The sequence below is a fragment of the Acipenser ruthenus genome, chromosome 26 (genome assembly GCF_902713425.1).
Source record: "Acipenser ruthenus chromosome 26, fAciRut3.2 maternal haplotype, whole genome shotgun sequence".
NCBI lineage: Eukaryota > Metazoa > Chordata > Actinopteri > Acipenseriformes > Acipenseridae > Acipenser > Acipenser ruthenus.
Genome location: NC_081214.1, coordinates 7317779 through 7336484, shown reverse-complemented (window position 1 = coordinate 7336484; position 18706 = coordinate 7317779). Strand labels below are relative to the sequence as shown.

General features: G+C 44.2%; 1 protein-coding gene across 5 annotated transcripts; it reads left to right on the top strand.

The window, feature by feature from the left end:
• The first annotated feature begins 1398 nt into the window (after positions 1–1398).
• Positions 1399–18696, top strand: LOC117430287 (rab5 GDP/GTP exchange factor-like). Of its 5 annotated transcripts, none has more exons than XM_034050169.3 (11): positions 1399–1645; positions 7557–7739; positions 8153–8322; positions 9270–9389; positions 12177–12197; positions 12810–12976; positions 13057–13141; positions 14215–14347; positions 15126–15217; positions 15673–15929; positions 16580–18696. In XM_034050169.3, exons 1-11 carry the CDS (start codon positions 1641–1643, stop codon positions 16943–16945), a joined length of 1599 nt encoding a protein of 532 aa, XP_033906060.1. In that variant the 5' UTR covers positions 1399–1640; the 3' UTR covers positions 16946–18696. The 5 variants fall into 5 exon arrangements, with proteins under 5 accessions (XP_033906060.1, XP_033906061.1, XP_033906062.1 ...); XM_059001426.1 differs by lacking the exon at positions 1399–1645 and adding an exon at positions 2267–2431; XM_034050170.3 differs by lacking the exon at positions 12177–12197 and having other exon boundaries at positions 1400–1645.
• The last annotated feature ends 10 nt before the right edge of the window (positions 18697–18706 follow it).

Sequence of the window (18706 nt, the reverse complement as noted above, 5' to 3'; positions counted from 1 at the left end):
GCTCTTCAGCAACGTTACTTTATTATTGAACAGAGAAGATTAGTTCAGCGATTGGAGATCCCACCAAAGTTTTCGTACACTGTAAGTGCTCCGTGCGCTGCCATTGCTGGTAGTGTCACGTGAGCTGTTCAGTGTGTCGATATGTAAATAAATCCTGTTCGCCTGCGGGGGGCGTATCAACTTCAACCTCTGTCTCGGTCTCCACCTGTCACTCAGAAGTGAATGCACACACCCACACGGCAGACAGCTACCCTGTCACAAGCATTAATACCCTGTATCTTTCTAAACAAGGGGTTTATGGGTGCTCCCTAACAAAAGCTAAATCTCAAAACAATTTAATTGTTTAAATATAGTAATTGTTACAGCTGTGTGTAATGGTATTTAAAACAGGATTCATTAATTAACTTTTTACATATCCGCCCTTACTCTGGTCCGACCGCAGACGGATACGCGACAGACAACTGCACCACAAACATGAAACATTTTACCAGGTTTAGTATCATTTTGTATGTTCTCCCTTCAACAACTAAATTAGACACTGGAGTAAAAGGTTTGGAAATAGGACCTGTGTGTGAGTCTGATCAAGTTAGGGGGCCCACAAATCAAACCAGTGCTCCCTGTCATTAACAAGTGGTGTAGAAGGAGGTGAGTTAGCATACTGGTAGTGAAAATACTGTATGCTGTTGCTAGAAGCAGGGTGCCTGGGTGAAGATGGTACATTAGGTCAACAATCAGTGGATATCATAGTTTACCTGTGCATTTTATATCTGGACTGAACCAAACCTTTTCAAGTGTGTCTGTTCAAGTCTGCACCAGCTTTACATCATCTAAGAGCAGACAGAACTAATATTTCAATAATACTTCTCTAGTAAAGGTAGGCACTGGTTGAAAATCCTGAGAAATACCCGGGTTGCCTTTCTGTTCATTTCAAGCACGCATCTGGCAACTTGCTGTGGAATGAATTGCATTATTTGAATATGCACCCTACCCTATGAGGACCACCGTTGTGTAGTCTGGGGGTCTCTCAATGCCTGGGGAATAAGACGGCGGGAGTTTTGTGACAAATACGTCACAAACTGTTCCTTTGTTTATGTACGGCACTGCAAAATGTCTCCCCCAACTAGTAGATTGACGAACTATTGTACTTCATAAAATACTTGCTGCAGTGTATTACACAAAACAAATGTTATGTAATAAATAAATCTGACATGACTCGCATTAGCTGGATACATGGCTAGCCAGATCGGTGGCTTATTATATAATCTACTACCCCTTCATTCCCCAAACGTGACAATACAATACCATCATCATATAAAGGCGTGGGTTCGTAATTAGCACGGACCAGCTATAGTTATTTCCAGGCATGGTACTGTAGGAACGCGCCTGTCACTCACGCTACCCGTTGGTGGCGCGCACGTACCACACATTCCAATGCAGCGAGAGCGCGCCGCCTTTCTTTTCCATTGAACGTAGGAGCGCGCGGAGGCTGCGTAGGCTACGTTCAGAGGAGGAGTCGGAAGGAAGAAAGACAGAGAAATAAACACGACGGAGGTTACCAGTACCTGAGTTAACCGTCTATAGCGAGACGAAACAGGTTGTAGATTTTAAACCAAGGCAAGGGAGGTGACGGAACACGATTCATGACGTAAGTATCCGATATAAAAACATCAGTCCATCTTGAAACTGTAATGGTCGTGTAATATGGTGTCTGAAAATGAACTACCATACGTGAAATCATATCGTTTAATGTCGCTGTCATGCAGCCGCTGTGTTTACATCCACAGGGTAAACATGTACACAGTTACTGTGTTGTGTACTGTAATGGATTTTCGAAAGAATTACGGGGTTTGTCGTAAACACCCGCGTTATTATATTACAATGTCGATGACTGCGATTTTGACAAGACCCTCTTATTTGAATAACACACAATGTATATAAACAAATAAACATCATTGAATATGGATTATTATAATGGCGCTGGTAGCCTTCATAATGCCACCGATCTGGCTAGCCATGTATCCAGCTAATTGTGTAATACTATTAATACGAACAAAGTTCAAATCGCTAACTCTCTCTCTCTCTCTCTCTCTCTCTCTCTCTCTCTCTCTCTCTCTCTCTCTCTCTCTCTCTCTATATATATATATATATATATATATATATATATATATATATATATATAATATAATATATATGGCAATGTGTGAATAACGAAAAGTTATTATCATACGTTTGCTAGTAATAGTTTATCAAGAGCAGTGATAAACTGTATTTTATGAAGTATGATCTGGCAGCAGTGTGGAGTAGTGGTTAGGGCTCTGGACTCTTGACCAGAGGGTCGTGGGTTCAATCCCAGGTGGGGACTCTGTTGCTGTACCCTTGAGCAACGTACTTTACCTAGATTGCTCCAGTAAAAACCCAGCTGTATAAATGGGTAAGTGTATGTAAAAGTAATGTGATATCTTGTAACAATTGTAAGTCGCCCTGGGTAAAGGTGTCTGCTAAGAAATAAATAATAGTAATAATAGAAACCCGATCGACTCGCTATAGTATTTAAGGATTGTCAGTAACTTCAGTTGCTGCAGTGAGAAGTGTTTTGTTCAGTGCTTTCTGTCCTAGACGGTTTGTGCTGATAACACCTTATTTAGTTTACTGTAAGCGTGGTGTTATTGTGGGTTTAGTGTCTAGGCTTGGTAGTATTTATTTTGATGTCCCAGATGTATTGTGCATCAGGTCATTTGACTGCAGTAAGAACGTCATGTATGAATTGGTAACCCAGTCTTCTACAGACTCCAGAGATATTGAACACTGTCACTGGAACTGCTGGTTATATTTAGATGAACGTGTGCCTGGCCGTCTAAGTGACCTTCAGTGTCGTTATATTGACGCCTGTAATCTGATGTACATCCGTGCGTAGCTTTTCTTTCAGCTCAGTCTTTTCTGTATGGTTGACACTGGCAGTTCATTGTGTTGTGTAATGTGTGTGTCCCTGGATCAGTACCTGTGTGAATGCAGTGATCGCTGCACTGGAGAAGCCTATAGTTAGACCCCACTTAGAATACTACTGTGTGCAGTTTTGGTCACCTACGTACAAAAAATCCATCATTGCACTGGAGAAGGTACAGAGAAGGGCAGCTAGGCTGAAGAGAAGGACAGCTAGTCTTGAAGAGCCGAATGTTCTTATGTTTTTCTGTCCTGGAGAGAAACTTTGTTCCTTCAGCTTGCCTCATACTGTGAGGAATAATTGCTTTAATAGCACGACATGCCTAGATCGTTACAGTAACTTGTATGACATAACAAGCATGAATCCATTCTGCAGAGTGCAGTGCAACACCCTCGACTGTGTAGCGTGCCTGTCCACATCCTTTCTATCGAGTGTAACAGGGTGTACACACAGGTCAGCACTCTGTTTATTGCAGTTTAATCAAATGTGTGTCAAACATGTGCTGATCTTTCACCGAGACCATATTAATACAACAGTGATAAATTAAATCATGTTTTAAAAAAAACAAAACAAATTAACAGGATATTCTGCCTGCCCGTACTTATTATTTCTTACTACACACATTTATTTATTTATTTATTTATTTATTTTTTAGAACTGTGCAAAATTTGCACTGGATCATAATTTAGCCTATGTTTAAATACAAACCAATGTCACTGCAGAATGATATCTAAATATGTGATACACTGTGTGTACTGTAGCTGAGTGTAGCATGCTGTAACACTCTCATTCTGTACCTGGCTTGGGCAGCTCCAGGTATTTTCCTACCTGTACACCAGTGACCCTGTGCTTGCCTCCCAGTGTATGTGACTGTTTATTTGCCCAGGGAGCAGTCATTTTGCTTGGACCTGGTAGCAGTGTTCAGTGTACAGTGCTGTGCTTTACAATACACTTTTACAAAGTGGAATGCACAGATTCACTTGGGCCCGGGGAATGCAGTAGTATTGTGTTGCATTGCTGGTTCACCTCACAGAGTTGAGCAGTTCAATGTAGAGTGTACTGGAGGCCAGCTGTTGTAACCCGGATTAAGCAGAATGAGGGAGTCTCTGAGTCCTCAGTACAGAGACATAATGAGGTCAGTATGCTGAAATATTGATGCTGAGTGGATCTGCTTCCTAATAGAAGTGTTTTGTTTCACTCTGGGGGCTGTTTCTCAGAAAGATTAGCAAGCACTTTTCCCCAAAGCAAACCTTTCGCTCCCAAGGAGCGCAGGCCTTTCTGTACAGTATGGCTTTTCAAACTCCCATTGCAGCCTCTAGTGTAAGACTACACTTTGTTACAAAACGCCCCTTGTGGCCTAATTGTAACTCTCTTTACATTAAAAGTCTGTATAAATGAATTAGAACTAATCCAAAAAAAAATGTGTCGATTGAAAATCATTACACAGTAATTAAGCTGCATTAAGTCGATAGCCAGAAAAAGAGGTAATTATTTCCAGCGTCTTTTGAAGAAGAACATTTTGGCAACACAGCAGATGATGGTCAAGACAAAGGAGTTGGATTCACGTTTGAGAAAAGCACTCGTAGCAAAACTACAACAAAGGAAAAGGCTACAGAACAGCATCAAAGAAATATGGAATACTAGATATGATGACTGAAACAGAAAATGAAAGTGAATCTATAAACCAAGAAGAATGCATTCTGTAACTGTGAGGCAAAGAAAGCATAAATGTATATTACAGGATCAATATAACATGAATGATTCTGAAATAATAAGTTGACATTCTTCAAAGTCTCTGCCGTGCCAGATATCTGCAGCCAGTCTTGCTAGCAGTTTCTTTTCTACCTAGCAGCCTTATCTGAAAAAGGCCTCTAACAACATTGAATGAAATCAGGAAGCTTTGTAACGCAGCTGTTTATCAGATCCCTACCTACATCAGCATCCCCTCCCTACATCAGCTCCCTCCCTACATCAGCTCCCTCCCTACATCAGCTCCCCTGCCTACATCAGCATCCCTTCCCTACATCAGCTCCCTCCCTACATCAGCTCCCCTGCCTACATCAGCATCCCCTCCCTACATCAGCATCCCTTCCCTACATCAGCATCCCTTCCCTACATCAGCTCCCCTCCCTACATCAGCATCCCTCCCTACATCAGCATCCCTCCCTACATCAGATCTCTACCTGTACAGCAGGCTCTGTCCTGTTTGGGGCTTCATGTTGGCAGTAGTCTTGGCACTAGCACTGCTGCTAAATCAATGCTAATGGAGAGTCTGGAGTGCTGCAGTCATTAATGCACCAAGCCTGTGACCTCTGGAGGCCTGGGTTTGAATCTGCTTCAGTGAACCCAGTTTGCCTCATTGGCCTCTCCAAGTTATCCAGAAGGGAGGCGCAGTTCAGGGTCAGGGTTACTTCTAGTGGGTGTTTGTATAGATCGCGTGTCATCATTGTTGTCTGTTTGTTTAGTGCTGTTTTGTGTCCAGGTATAGAGACACACCTGGCTGTTTTTACAGCAGCATAACTACCATCTGGATTATTAAAACAAACAGAATAAAATGCCTAAGGAGCCCCATTTGTTTTTCAAAGCTGTACAGTGCAGAGAAATGTTCCATAATGTTTTGCTCAGTATGGCATCTACTGCATTTAGTAGCTGTTTTATTTTAACCTTTAACACTGGTTATATATAGTACTGTGCAAAAGTTTTAGGCAGGTGTGAAAAAATGCTGTAAAGTAAGAATGCTTTCAAAAATAGACATGTTAATAGATTATATTTATCAATTAACAAAATGCAAAGTGAGTGAACAGAAGAAAAATCTACATCAAATCAATATTTGGTGTGACCACCCTTTGCCTTCAAAACAGCATCAATTCTTCTAGGTACACCTGCACACAGTTTTTGAAGGAACTCGGCAGGTAGGTTGGCCCAAACATCTTGGAGAACTAACCACAGTTCTGTGGATTTAGGCAGCCTCAGTTGCTTCTCTCTCTTCATGTAATCCCAGACAGACTCGATGATATTGAGATCAGGGCTCTGTGGGGGCCATACCATCACTTCCAGGATTCCTTGTTCTTCTTTACGCTGAAGATAGTTCTTAATGACTTTCGCTGTATGTTTGGAGTCGTTGTCATGCTGCAGAATAAATTTGGGGCCAATCAGATGCCTCCCTGATGGTATTGCATGATGGATAATTATCTGCCTGTACTTCTCAGCATTGAGGAGACCATTAATTCTGACCAAATCCACAACTCCATTTGCAGAAATGCAGCCCCAAACTTGCAAGGAACCTTCACCATGCTTCACTGTTGCCTGCAGACACTCATTCTCCAGCCCTTCGACGAACAAACTGCCTTCTGCTACAGCCAAATATTTCAAATTTTGACTCATCAGTCCAGATCACCTGCTGCCATTTTTCTGCACCCCAGTTCCTGTGTTTTCGTGCATAGTTGAGTCGCTTGGCCTTGTTTCCACATCAGAGGTATGGCTTTTTGGCCGCAAGTCTTCCATGAAGGCCACTTCTGACCAGACTTCTCCGGACAGTAGATGGGTGTACCAGGGTCCCACTGTTTTCTGCCAATTCTGAGCTGATGGCACTGCTGGACATCTTCCGATTGCAAAGGGAAGTAAGCATGATGTGTCTTTCATCTGCTGCAGTAAGTTTCCTTGGCCGACCACTGCGTCTACGGTCCTCAACGTTGCCCGTTTCTTTGTGCTTCTTCAAAAGAGCTTGGACAGCACATCTGGAAACCCCTGTCTGCCTTGAAATTTCTGCCTGGGAGAGACCTTGCTGATGCAGTATAACCACCTTGTGTCTTGTTGCTGTGCTCAGTCTTGCCATGGTGTATGACTTTTGACAGTAAACTGTCTTCAGCAACCTCACCTTGTTAGCTGAGTATGGCTGTTCCTCACCCAGTTTTATTCCTCCTACACAGCTGTTTCTGTTTCAGTTATTGATTGTGTTTCAACCTACATATTGAATTGATGATCATTAGCACCTGTTTGGTATAATTGTTTAATTATACACCTGACTATATGCCTACAAAATACCTGACTTTGTGCAAGTGTACCTAGAAGAATTGATGCTGTTTTGAAGGCAAAGGGTGGTCACACCAAATATTATTATTTGTTTATTTAGCAGACGCCTTTATCCAAGGCGACTTACAGAGACTGGGGTGTGTGAACTATGCATCAGCTGCAGAGTCACTTACAATTACGTCTCACCCGAAAGACGGAGCACAAGGAGGTTAAGTGACTTGCTCAGGGTCACACAAGGAGTCAGTGGCTGAGGTGGGATTTGAACCGGGGAACCTCCTGGTTACAAGCCCTTTTCTTTAACCACTGGACCACACAGCCTCCTAAATATGGATTTGATTTAGATTTTTCTTCTGTTCACTCACTTTGCATTTAGTTAATTGATAAATATAATCTATTAACATGTCTATTTTTGAAAGCATTCTTACTTTACAGCATTTTTTCACACCTGCCTAAAACTTTTGCACAGTACTGTATATTGTGCTGAAAATCAAGCTTGAAGTTCTCCAGTTCATAGGAGTGGCTGGGGGAAAAAAAAAGTATTTTTTAAATTTTTTTTAAAAACCTTTTTATTGTCTGTCTTCAGCAAGATGAGTCAGAAATCGGAGCGCAGAGGGATCCGCGTTGACCAATCAGAGCTGCTGTGTACAAAAGGATGCGGTTACTACGGCAACCCCGCCTGGCAAGGCTTCTGCTCCAAGTGCTGGCGTGAGGAGTACCATCACGTCCGTCAGAAACAGATCAAGGAGGACTGGGCGCTGGCAGAGAGGTAACCCATCTACCCCGAAACAGAAACACTCGGGTTAGCTGGAAAGGAGTGTGAATCTCTGCTGTACAAGCTGTCTCCTTCCAAATGTTAGCTTGATTAATATTATTACCCTTTTATTGTGCTGAGAAATTGATGTCAATTTGTTTCAGTTTGAACTTCAACACATGAAATGATTACATACCAGGAAGCGACACATCTGTCTATTCCAAACTGAAGTATAAAAACATGCACCCTCATTCTCCCTCCATCCCTCGCCCCCTCCCCACCCTGCCTGCCTCCCTCTCCCTCTCCCCACCCTGCCTGCCTCCCTCTCCCCCTCCCTCCCTCCTTCTCCCCATCCCCACCCTGCCTCCCTCCCTCCCTTTCTCCCTCCCACCATGCCTCCCTTGCCTCCCTCTCCCCCTCTCTCTCAGGCTGCAGAGGGAGGAGGAGGCAGCCTATGCCAGCAGTCAGGGAGCGCAGTCCCAGCCTTCCCTCACACCCTTCTCTAAATTCGAGGAGAAGAAGAGCAACGAGAAGACCCGCAAAGTCACCACCGTCAAGAAATTCTTCAGCCCCTCGTCCCGGATTGGATCCAAGAAAGGTACTAGCAGGGATTCGGGGGGGGGGGGGGTGCAGAGGTGCGGGGGGTCCTACTCGATCACGTGGCTTGCTTGCTTTATTTATTATTATTTTCATTTTAATTTTAATTTATTTTATTAGTTATCATCCACACCTATCCAGATATTTCACATGTAACTCGCTAGGGGAGCTGCTGATGCTGCTGCCCCTCCATATCCCACCATTCCATCTACTTCACTCACACACACCCACCCCGACACACACCCTGCCCGCCACCCCTCACTAGCACTCAGCAGAGAGCCCGTCTTTCCATTTTGAGCAGATCTCTTTGTGACCCATTCTAGATCCGATCGGATTAGTTTTTCCATAAGTGTAAGTGTGTGACACGGATCTGAGCTCCACCTGGGTAACAGATCCCATCATGAACTGCATTACTGGAAGGGCTGATTTCACAGACCCTGATTAGCACTATTCCTGATCTACCTTATGTTACCCAAGGTGAGTGTAAATCAGGGCCTGTGAATCTAGCCATATGCGTAATGTTCGTAAAGAGCCTTTCCCCCGGTGCTAAACTGTAAATCACCCATGAGGTTCAATTTAAGATTTCCCACCACCTCCAGTTGTTTTTGCTAGTTCTGTAACCAGACTTTTTTTTTTTTTTTTCCTGGCAAATTTGCTCAAATATCTTGAAAAAAGCCTGTCGCATCACTAGCACCAACCAAAATACTAACTTCCCATTCTCAGAAATAAATGTGTGGTGAGACAGAATAATGAACATTCATTCAATTCTTTTCTTGTCATTTTCTTTTTTTTTTTTTACCTCCCTTTCCTTTCTCTCTGTTCCCGTCAAACTTTTTTTTTTTTTTATCCACAATCGCATCTCCCACTTCGCTTCCCGTCCCCCCCTCCTCGGTTCTTATTTCTTCACCCCTCCCCTGCCTGCCCTGCTTGCTCCCGGGTTTGTTCCAGCGGCCCCGGAGACAGCTGGGAAGTGTGTCCCGAGTGGGAGGGAACGCCATGCCGACACCCTCCTCAGGGACTTGAGGGAGATTTTTACCCCACCCTGGGACCTGGCTTCCCCTACTGAAGGTAATGGTGTGCGCTCAGGCTGCTAGGAGGCAGAGGCACCAGCCTGGCTCCACCTCCGTGTCCCCATACAACCCAGGCTTTAGAAACAAGAACTGGACGCTTCTTTCCTACACCTCGTTTCCATGCCCCCCTCACCCCGGGTTGAGACCCCTTAAATGTTCATTCAGCCGACCCGCATTGGCTGCCCATCCGAGCTGCCCCTGATTTTTTTCGGACCCTTTCCCTAAACGGGATGGGTGGAAGTACATTACAACACTGACCTTTAATGTTCTTGTATCGTTTTTTTAGTAACAAAAATGGTTCAGATTATTGTAAACAAATGAATGCAACCTTAGCCGCAAGGCTTGCTGGGAAAGAACCGCCAACATCCATCGAATTGCACTCGACTCCGGTCGACTAGCAACGGGGGTTCAGGAGAAATGCGGGAGAACCCGGAGCAGCTCGGATTGGCCGTCAATCCATGCTCACGGAAATGAGGTACTAGTTAACTGTGCTGGAAAAATCCACCATCGCAGCATCTAGAACTACTCAAACTATGAAAATAATTGCAGACAGACATGCGTCTACTACCTTAGATACAGTACTAAAACTACTTCAAGATAAAGAATATATAGATTTATTTGTTTCAACTAATAGTGGGACAAATAATCAAATATTCTAATAGTCAAACAAACACAGCTTGAAATGTATTCGTTGGCAAAATTGACCATGTTCATATTCGTTCATATAAGAGAATTTATAAATGACATTTATAAATGTCAAAGAGACGCCATGCAAAGAAAGCACATACATAAGTGAAGTCTGAAATAAATCCTGCACATCCCACTGTACAGAACAGTGTTTCTCTCCTTTCTTTAAAAGACATCGTGAAAGACACACACTTCAAATAGTGTACAGTGTGTATTTACAGCCAGGACTTCAAAATGTGACCCCACTGTGTGAGCTCAGCTTTCAACACCATGAGGTGTCTGTTTCCCTTTGAATGTTAGAGCTTGAAAACTACTCATCCAATTGCTATGGCTCCCGACGGCATTACACTTTTTAGTTCAGTCTTGTTTTTCCCCCCGGTCTTTAATACAGTGTTTTGAGTTCTATAGGGATTGGTAAGGGTATCCAAATCTAGGTCTGTGTCTTCAGAGCCACAATCTAATGAGATTTAAATACACAGTCATTTGGTGCAATAAGTTACTGTACATCCTGAATGTACACCTGTCTTGAGGAATGACTACTTTTTCTTAAAGCTTTTATTACAAGGTCCTGTGTGTGTAGGTCAGGGTGAGCGGTTTTTACACAGGGCTAGCCCCTGTAATGTCTTAGTTGTATCCTTGATAGAAGATATTCCAGGTCAATTTGATCCATTCCATGCAATAAGGATTATTAGCCCCAGAGTTATCTCCCAGGACTCTGCTGTGCAATAGGACTCAATCTACCTATTTAAATACAAAGCAGGGTTCAGGCGAGGGGACTTGTGTGCCTGAAACTAAAGCATTCATTGAAGAATGGTACTATATTGTAAATCACCTCCCTAGATGTAGTACGTGGGCAATATGCCCACAGTGGAGAACCAGGCTACTGGAGTGCATAGCAGACTATGGAAGAATGTATTTATAGCACCAGGAGCCGCTTTTTCAAAACTTTTAATTGAGATCAAGATGAACTGGATTTTGTAATCCTATATTTTGTGATCGAGATTACTTTTTTCAGAGAATGTCACTGCTGGATTACATTTATCGAGTTTTTTTAATAGTGTTTATTTTTATTCATATATATATATATATAAAGAGGCCTTATTTATGATCTAACTTAATCTAATTAATAAGATGTTTTAATGTTAGTGCACATAACGCATGCAAATAATGGTTATTTTATAAATTGACTAAAAAATAAAACTTTTGAAAAAAGGATATGCGTTTTTAGACATCTTCATCGTCTTCCTCGTCGGTCGGGAGTCCAGCATCGCTCAGACGAGCTTTAAGGAGGCGTATGTGAAGGTGTATGCGTATGCTTTTTTATTAAAGCTATACCACTAAATACATTTTTTCCCTTTTGCTTACATGGATACAAAACTTAAATAAATATGTAAATATTATAAATAACTCTATTTGGACATATAGCATGTGTTTGCTATAACAATTCAAACAAAATACAGATGTCCTATGATCATTTAAAAAATAAATCCACCTCCGCAGTAGGATCACAATAATCCTGGTATTTTGGATCAAAGTGATCCTGATCTCCTCTTTTAAATTCTGAAAAACCCAATTGCATTATTTAATCGTGATTAAAAGTGCGATCGGATTACCAAAACGAAATCCGGATCACAGTAATCCCAATCGCATTTCGATGTTTTGAAAAACCCAGTTGCACAATATAATCCAGATCAAACGCAGAAATCCGATTAACAAAGTTTTGAAAAACTGGCCCCGGGATAGAACCCTTGAGAGATCTCATTTACAAGGGGGTCCTGGCCAGCAAGAATGCAGTAAGCAGGCACTTTTCATATTCAGGGGACGAGGTGGGGGTGCCGGTGACCCAAAGGTAGAGGCTCCAAGACGTGCTGCTCAGAGCCCACAGCCTGGGTTGATCTGTTTGCTGTGGTGCTGAGTTGCCATTGTTTGCAGTGCCAGTGCGGAGTGGTGGTTAAGTGGGGAGATTTTTTCTGTTGTGGTTTTGTTTTGCATGCCTGATTCATGCTGTTTTTATTCTCCATGCCATTCTGTTGATTTATTTGCATTGTTGTTTTTTTTTATTTCACCCCTAACCCTCCATCCACCCCTATGCTGCCAGCCCTGGCTGCCAGACTGAGAGGTGGGTGCTGATTGTCCCCCTTCCCTTCTCTGTACTGCAGCGTCACCCTGCAGAGTGAACCCTGCCTGCAGTCTCCCAGGGCTGTATGGTCTGTGTTCTTGTAATTGTCTCTGTGTGTGCGTGGCTGTCTATTTCTGTACCACCGGGCTGTATTCAAAATGCTCCAAGACCTGGAGCAAAATCATTACAATCATACAATCTTACATTACCGCAGTTGTGGATCCAGACAAAAATACATAGATCACCCATTAAATTACCTTGTGCCATCCAATCACCAATCCAGCACATCACAGTCATTGTAGCATTAGCATGTGTTCGAGCTGACCTTCATTTATTGCTGAATATCCCTATCCATTTCTGTAGAGACTGCAGCAATCCACCCTGTTAACTACCCTCCTCTGCTAGAAAGTTTATAGACAGCAATGTTACAGCTGGGATTTTATCTTCTTACAAACACACTGCTGGAGTTGCATTAAACGTTTTCAATAAAATGTCACAAAACAGTCTGGAAGCTAGTCTTTTGGTACAAACTGCACTTTGTCCTGAATCTGGCTCCATGTCCAGCGTTGCTTTGCTGTTCAGAGTGCGCTGACGGTGCCCTTTGTCCCTCAGAGAGCCATGAGACGAAGGCCCCCAGCCCGTCAATCAGCAGACAGGCCAGCATCGAGACAGACCAGGTCTCCCGGGACTTCATCGACTTCCTGAAGAGCCTGCACAAGCCGGGCCGCGAGATCCACAAGCAGTGCCGGGCCTTCATCGAGACCATGGCCACCAAGGAGGTAACGGCATGCAAAACACAAGAGAGCCCCTTCTCCACTGTGCTGTTATTACAAGACCCTGTGTTTCTGTCTCTTCTCAGGACCACCAGAGCGTGGAGGAGCTGTCCGAGTGTGTGCAGGACTTCTACCAGAACATGTCAGACAGGCTGCTGACACACTTCAAAGGTAAAACCAGCCCCAGACCTGCCTGCTAATCCTGCTTGACCGAATACTTGACACTTTAAAATAGGATTGAAAACACACAGCATCCATAATATGTATCCATCACAGTCCACTCCTTTTAAAATCCCCCTCCTGTTGTGTCTTGTGTGTGCTATTGTAGGAGCTCTCCTCGCAGTCTAGTTTTCCATGCTCAGGTGCATTTCTACTTCAACCCACAATTAACCCTTTGCAGTCCATTTATTAAGTGCGTGTCAGGCACGTCAGGTCTAATTTATTTTCACACGCGCAGTTAATTTTAGACACGCTGTTTAAAAGTATTTTTTTCCACAGTCAAACGGGTTTAAATGGCCCTGCATATCAACAAAGCACTCACTAGGCATCTCCAGCCCTGCCCCACCCTTTCGTTCGCTATCGCTTTCACCTATGTAAGAAATAAATAATAATAAAAATAATAGTCGTACATACCGATCAATCATCTCCGGATCACTCATTTTATCACCAAACTCCTCAATATTGCGATCAGTGTCATTATTTTATTACTATGACATCTGAAAAAAGCTCTGCAAATGTCCATTATAGTCTCTGTGCGCTGACGCACTCAGCCAGCTTATTTACTATGACCGCCCCGTTATCTGATACCAGGGCCATGTATGACTAATCATGAGATACGCCTTTTTTTTTTTTTCGACTTGTCTCGGCTCCTGTCGCTACCACTCGGCAATTGAATGGTTTTCTCGGCTTTTTCCGGAGAAAAAACGACTAGAAACCCGTTTTTTGCGTTGCTATAATGATGTCGGACCCAGTCCGACAAAGGACCTGAGAGGAATAATTGCAATGTCGGACCCAGTCCGACAATGGACCGCAAAGGGTTAAAAGCACTTTATTTTTTATGTTTTAGTGGACATACCATTCCTCTGATCCTCTTTTGAGTCCTGCCTGCTGACTCAACCTAAGAAGGACAGTTGATTTGAAATGTGCTGTTTGCTGTCTGTGGGACGGAGTGGCGTGTGTTTCTCAGGAGTCCTGTCTCTGTGGCGTGTCTGCTTTTGTGTGACGCTCTGTGCTGTCTGTGCCAGGCTCCTCCGAGCGGGTGGAGAGGGTGATGGACCAGGTGGAGAAGTACATCATGACCCGCCTCTACAAGAACGTCTTCTGCCCTGAGATCACGGACGATGAGAAGAAAGACCTGGCTGTGCAGAAACGCATCAGGTACCGAGACATTCCTGCATCATTGCACCATCACACTGTATATCAGAATACAAACTGGATGTATCACAAGGGTCTGCATTCCTCACCATCATTGCACCATCACACTGTATATCAGAATACAAACGGGATGTATCACAAGGGTCTGCATTCCTCACCATCATTGCACCATCACACTGTATATCAGAATACAAACGGGATGTATCGCAAACCATCTTCAGTAAGGAAAAACACACCCACTACAGTTAAACCAGAGATAAGAGCTTGCTATCTTACAGAGCTATTGGATTATAACTAAATACGATGTGCTGTTGGTATGAATGTTCCACCAAATCAGCCATTCAAACGACAAACCTTGTATGTAGACAAGGGTTTTGGCTAGCGCCTTCAACAGTGAAGTACTCTACATCAGTCTGCTCTATAACAAGATCATTTTTATCATTGCATGGCATTGCATGTCATACAAAGTATTGGATTATATCTCTAACATGGAGCACTGTACCATGATGTGTATCCTGGTGTGACGTGGGAATTGTGTATCACCTTAAACTAGTCAAGAATGTCAGGGTTTTATATAGGGCATGTCTTAATCCAAACTCTGTGCCGTCACTCAGTGCTGAATATCAGTTACTGATGTAGAAACACATCAGCTTGGAATACAAGGATCTGGCTTGCTGACACACCTTCGTATTTCGTTCCATTGGGGTTTGTGTTGCACATTTGAAGGCGGGGGTATCTGCATGCATTGCTGTAGTAAAGTGCTGTGTCTGTGCTGTTGCAGGGCTCTGCACTGGGTCACTATTCAGATGCTGTGCGTCCCGGTCGATGAAGAGATCCCTGAAGTGTCTGACATGGTGGTGAAGGCCATCACAGGTAGTGAACGTGCTGATTTTGTTGTTGTGGCTGAAGCCAATACAGCACCAGAGTGGGACAACGTGAAGGGCAGCCTGGTGTCCCTTATTGTTTCACTGTTCATGTTTGCGTGCCTCACTTTTGATTGGATTTTGTCTGATGGAAGTAGTCTTCCTGTGGTGTCTGGACCCCATCTGATCCTGTGTCCTGAAACACTGTAAAAGAAGACAGGAGTTCAAGTATAAAAACAATAAGGCACTGTGGGAATGCTGGCATGCTAAAAAAGGTTTTAAAGCCTAAGTGTGTGTGTGTGTGTATGTATTGTTTCAAAATTGCACCTGTGAGCCCTACATAACGAATGGAAGGAATGGTGTATGGAATTGTTTCATGAACGAGACCCCTGTTTTAAAGCAGTGAGTGAGCCCTGATGAAGGGTTAGATCTGGGCTGGCACTCACTGCTGTGGCTCTCTTGCAGATATAATCGAGATGGATTCGAAGCGTGTCCCCAGGGACAAGCTGGCCTGCATCACCAAGTGCAGCAAGGACATCTTCAACGCCATCAAGATCACGAGGAACGAGCCCGCCTCGGCCGACGACTTCCTGCCCACCCTCATCTACATCGTGCTGAAGGCCAACCCCCCGCGGCTGCAGTCCAACATCCAGTACATCACCCGCTTCTGCAACCCCAGCCGCCTCATGACAGGAGAGGACGGGTACTACTTTACCAACCTGGTGAGTCTGACTGCAGCCACAGCTTCCTACTGCTACCAACAGCCTCCCTACTGCCCCCTACTGCCCCCTACAGCTACCAACAGCCTCCCTACTGCCCCCTACTGCCCCCTACAGCTACCAACAGCCTCCCTACTGCCCCCTACTGCCCCCTACAGCTACCAACAGCCTCCCTACTGCCCCCTACTGCCCCCTACAGCTACCAACAGCCTCCCTACTGCCCCCTACTGCCCCCTACAGCTACCAACAGCCTCCCTACTACCCCCTACAGCTACCAACAGCCTCCCTACTGCCCTCTACAGCTACCAACTGCCCCCTACTGTCCTCTACGGCTACCAACAGCCTCCCTACTGCCCCCTACAGCTACCAACAGCCTCCCTACTGCCCCCTACAGCTACCAACAGCCTCCCTTCTGCCCCCTACAGCGCATCAGTCAGAAAAGTATTTGCTGTATTTATTTTTAAGAGAAACAAAATTTGTATATTTACACTATTCTTTCAGAAAGGAGAACTACATATTACACGGCAATGGGTACATCTCACGTAAATCCGTGATAACAGTGAAAAGAATCTAGCCTCATTATCCTCTGCAGTGTGAACACGACTGTGTACTGTACCTGTCTCCCTGACTCCCCTCCCTCCCACTCCCTGCAGTGCTGTGCCGTGGCCTTCATCGAGAAGCTGGATGCCCAGTCGCTGAACCTCAGCCCGGAGGATTTCGAGCGCTACATGACTGGCCAGGCGTCTCCGTGCAGGCAGGACCCTGAGGGCCTGAGCCAGGTGTACCAGAGCCTGGAGCTGCTGAGCGGGCTGGGGGAGCGTCAGGAGAGGGTGCTGGATGGGGCGCGGAGGCTGGAGAGCGACCTCATCGACTGGCAGGACGGCGTGGCCCGGGAGGTGCAGGACATCCTGGATAAATACCCCTTGGAGATCCGGCCGCCCGCCTCCGCCATCGACTCCGATAACGTGGAGAACGACCGCCTGCCGCCCCCTCTGCTGCCACAGGTCTTCGCTGGCTAGCCCCGCCCCCCTCCGCCTCCCTGAGTCAAGCACAGCCAAGCCAGGGCCTTCTCTGTACAACTCCCAGTCTTACTAAACGCTGTGAAGCCCCAGTCACTGTGACACTTCAGAATAGGCATGAGCTTGCTTCATACTAAAATAGCAGTCAAAAGCCTGTTACAATTACAATCTGCAGAATATTTTGGTATGAATCAGAATTTTATCTGAGTGGGCTATGTGAATTATAACTTTGTAGCTCCGAATTAATATATGAATTCCAGGCGACACAGAACCGTGCATAGCGCAATGCACAGATCATGATACATATCAAGATGTATGTTCTGTATGATTCAGTATTGTTTCTGCTTAGATCATTATTTTCAGCGCTTACAAACAATCCCAGAAAATATTGCTTCTGAAGAGTTTGATTTCCTGAAGCATATTGGCGTTGCGCTGTGCACTGACTCCCATGTTGTATGTGAAGCATGAGGCCGGTGCAACACTGATATGCTTCCCCGCCTCACTTCAGAAAATCAGACTTGAAACGTATCTCTGAAGAGCAGTAGGTTGACTTGTCTTTTAAGATCCATGTGTTTGCAGGAGAGATCTGTCCTCTTGTACGGTAGTTCAGTCTCTTCTCTTTCAAGGGTTGTATATACAGCAAGGCAGGCAAACACACTAAACACTACAGGCTCCCGGCTCTAGAATCTGCTAAACATTGTATTTAGTGTCATATAACTAAAGTGTCACAGATCAGTACCATCCATGCATTTAAAACTCTTAATGAACTCCTAACTGCAGCACTAAAAAGATCAATGTATGGAGACTTGTTTGAATGACAAGTCAATGCCTTGTAATACCAGTGCCAGCATATAGCCGTACCAGCGCACGTTTCTCCTCACCTCTCAAACATTCACAGGAATTCACTTTCAATATAGAAAACCTGTCCCGTCTTGACAGCTATCGATACGACTTCAGATCACTGTTTGAAAAGGGTGAAGGGTGAACCGAACTCTTTCTCAATCCAGGTTTGTGATTCAACCAGAACCACCTGTAAATATTTTAAATCTGCAATGCTTTCCAGGGCACACAAACCAATAGTTGGCTAAGCTGCGTACCCCATAATGATCAAAAAGGATCTGGTTTAAATAAAAAAATGAAATAGACTGTTCGTATACCCTGATAGTGAGACTGAGAAGCTCCCTGCTCTCTTGAATTTTCACTCCAGCGGCGCTGAATACACTGAGAAATAGCGTGGCTGTGTTTGCCAAGTGAGAGCGAACCCCTGGTGGTACTTCCGTAGATAGTTCATTGCAATACTTTCAAGCACTGAAAGGCAGACATTCAGAGCCCCTTGTGAGGTTGGTGCTGCTCGTTTAACTCTGAGGTACTTGAGATCCACACTAATCTCACTAAAGTGTGAAGGGTCTCGCTGCTCACAATGTACAAGTGTATATTTCAGTCCTTTATCGGCGTATCTTTTAAACCTTAACATGGCTGTACTATTTATGATGTAAATGTTCCATTGATAATTTTTAAACATCCTTTAACTTTCAGGTGAAACTGCATGAAACTAAGGGTTTGAATTGATCAGTCAGTGCTGTGCTCTAAACTGGCTTATCCCACAGGGTACAGGCTGATCAAGCAGACCTGTTTCTTCTAGTTATACCAATGATGTAAATGTAACTTATACATTGTCAAGTGGTGTTTTTATAGTGTTTGAAATGTGTTTTATTTAATTGCAATAAAAACCCACAACTTCCAAATGTTGACACAGTGAAC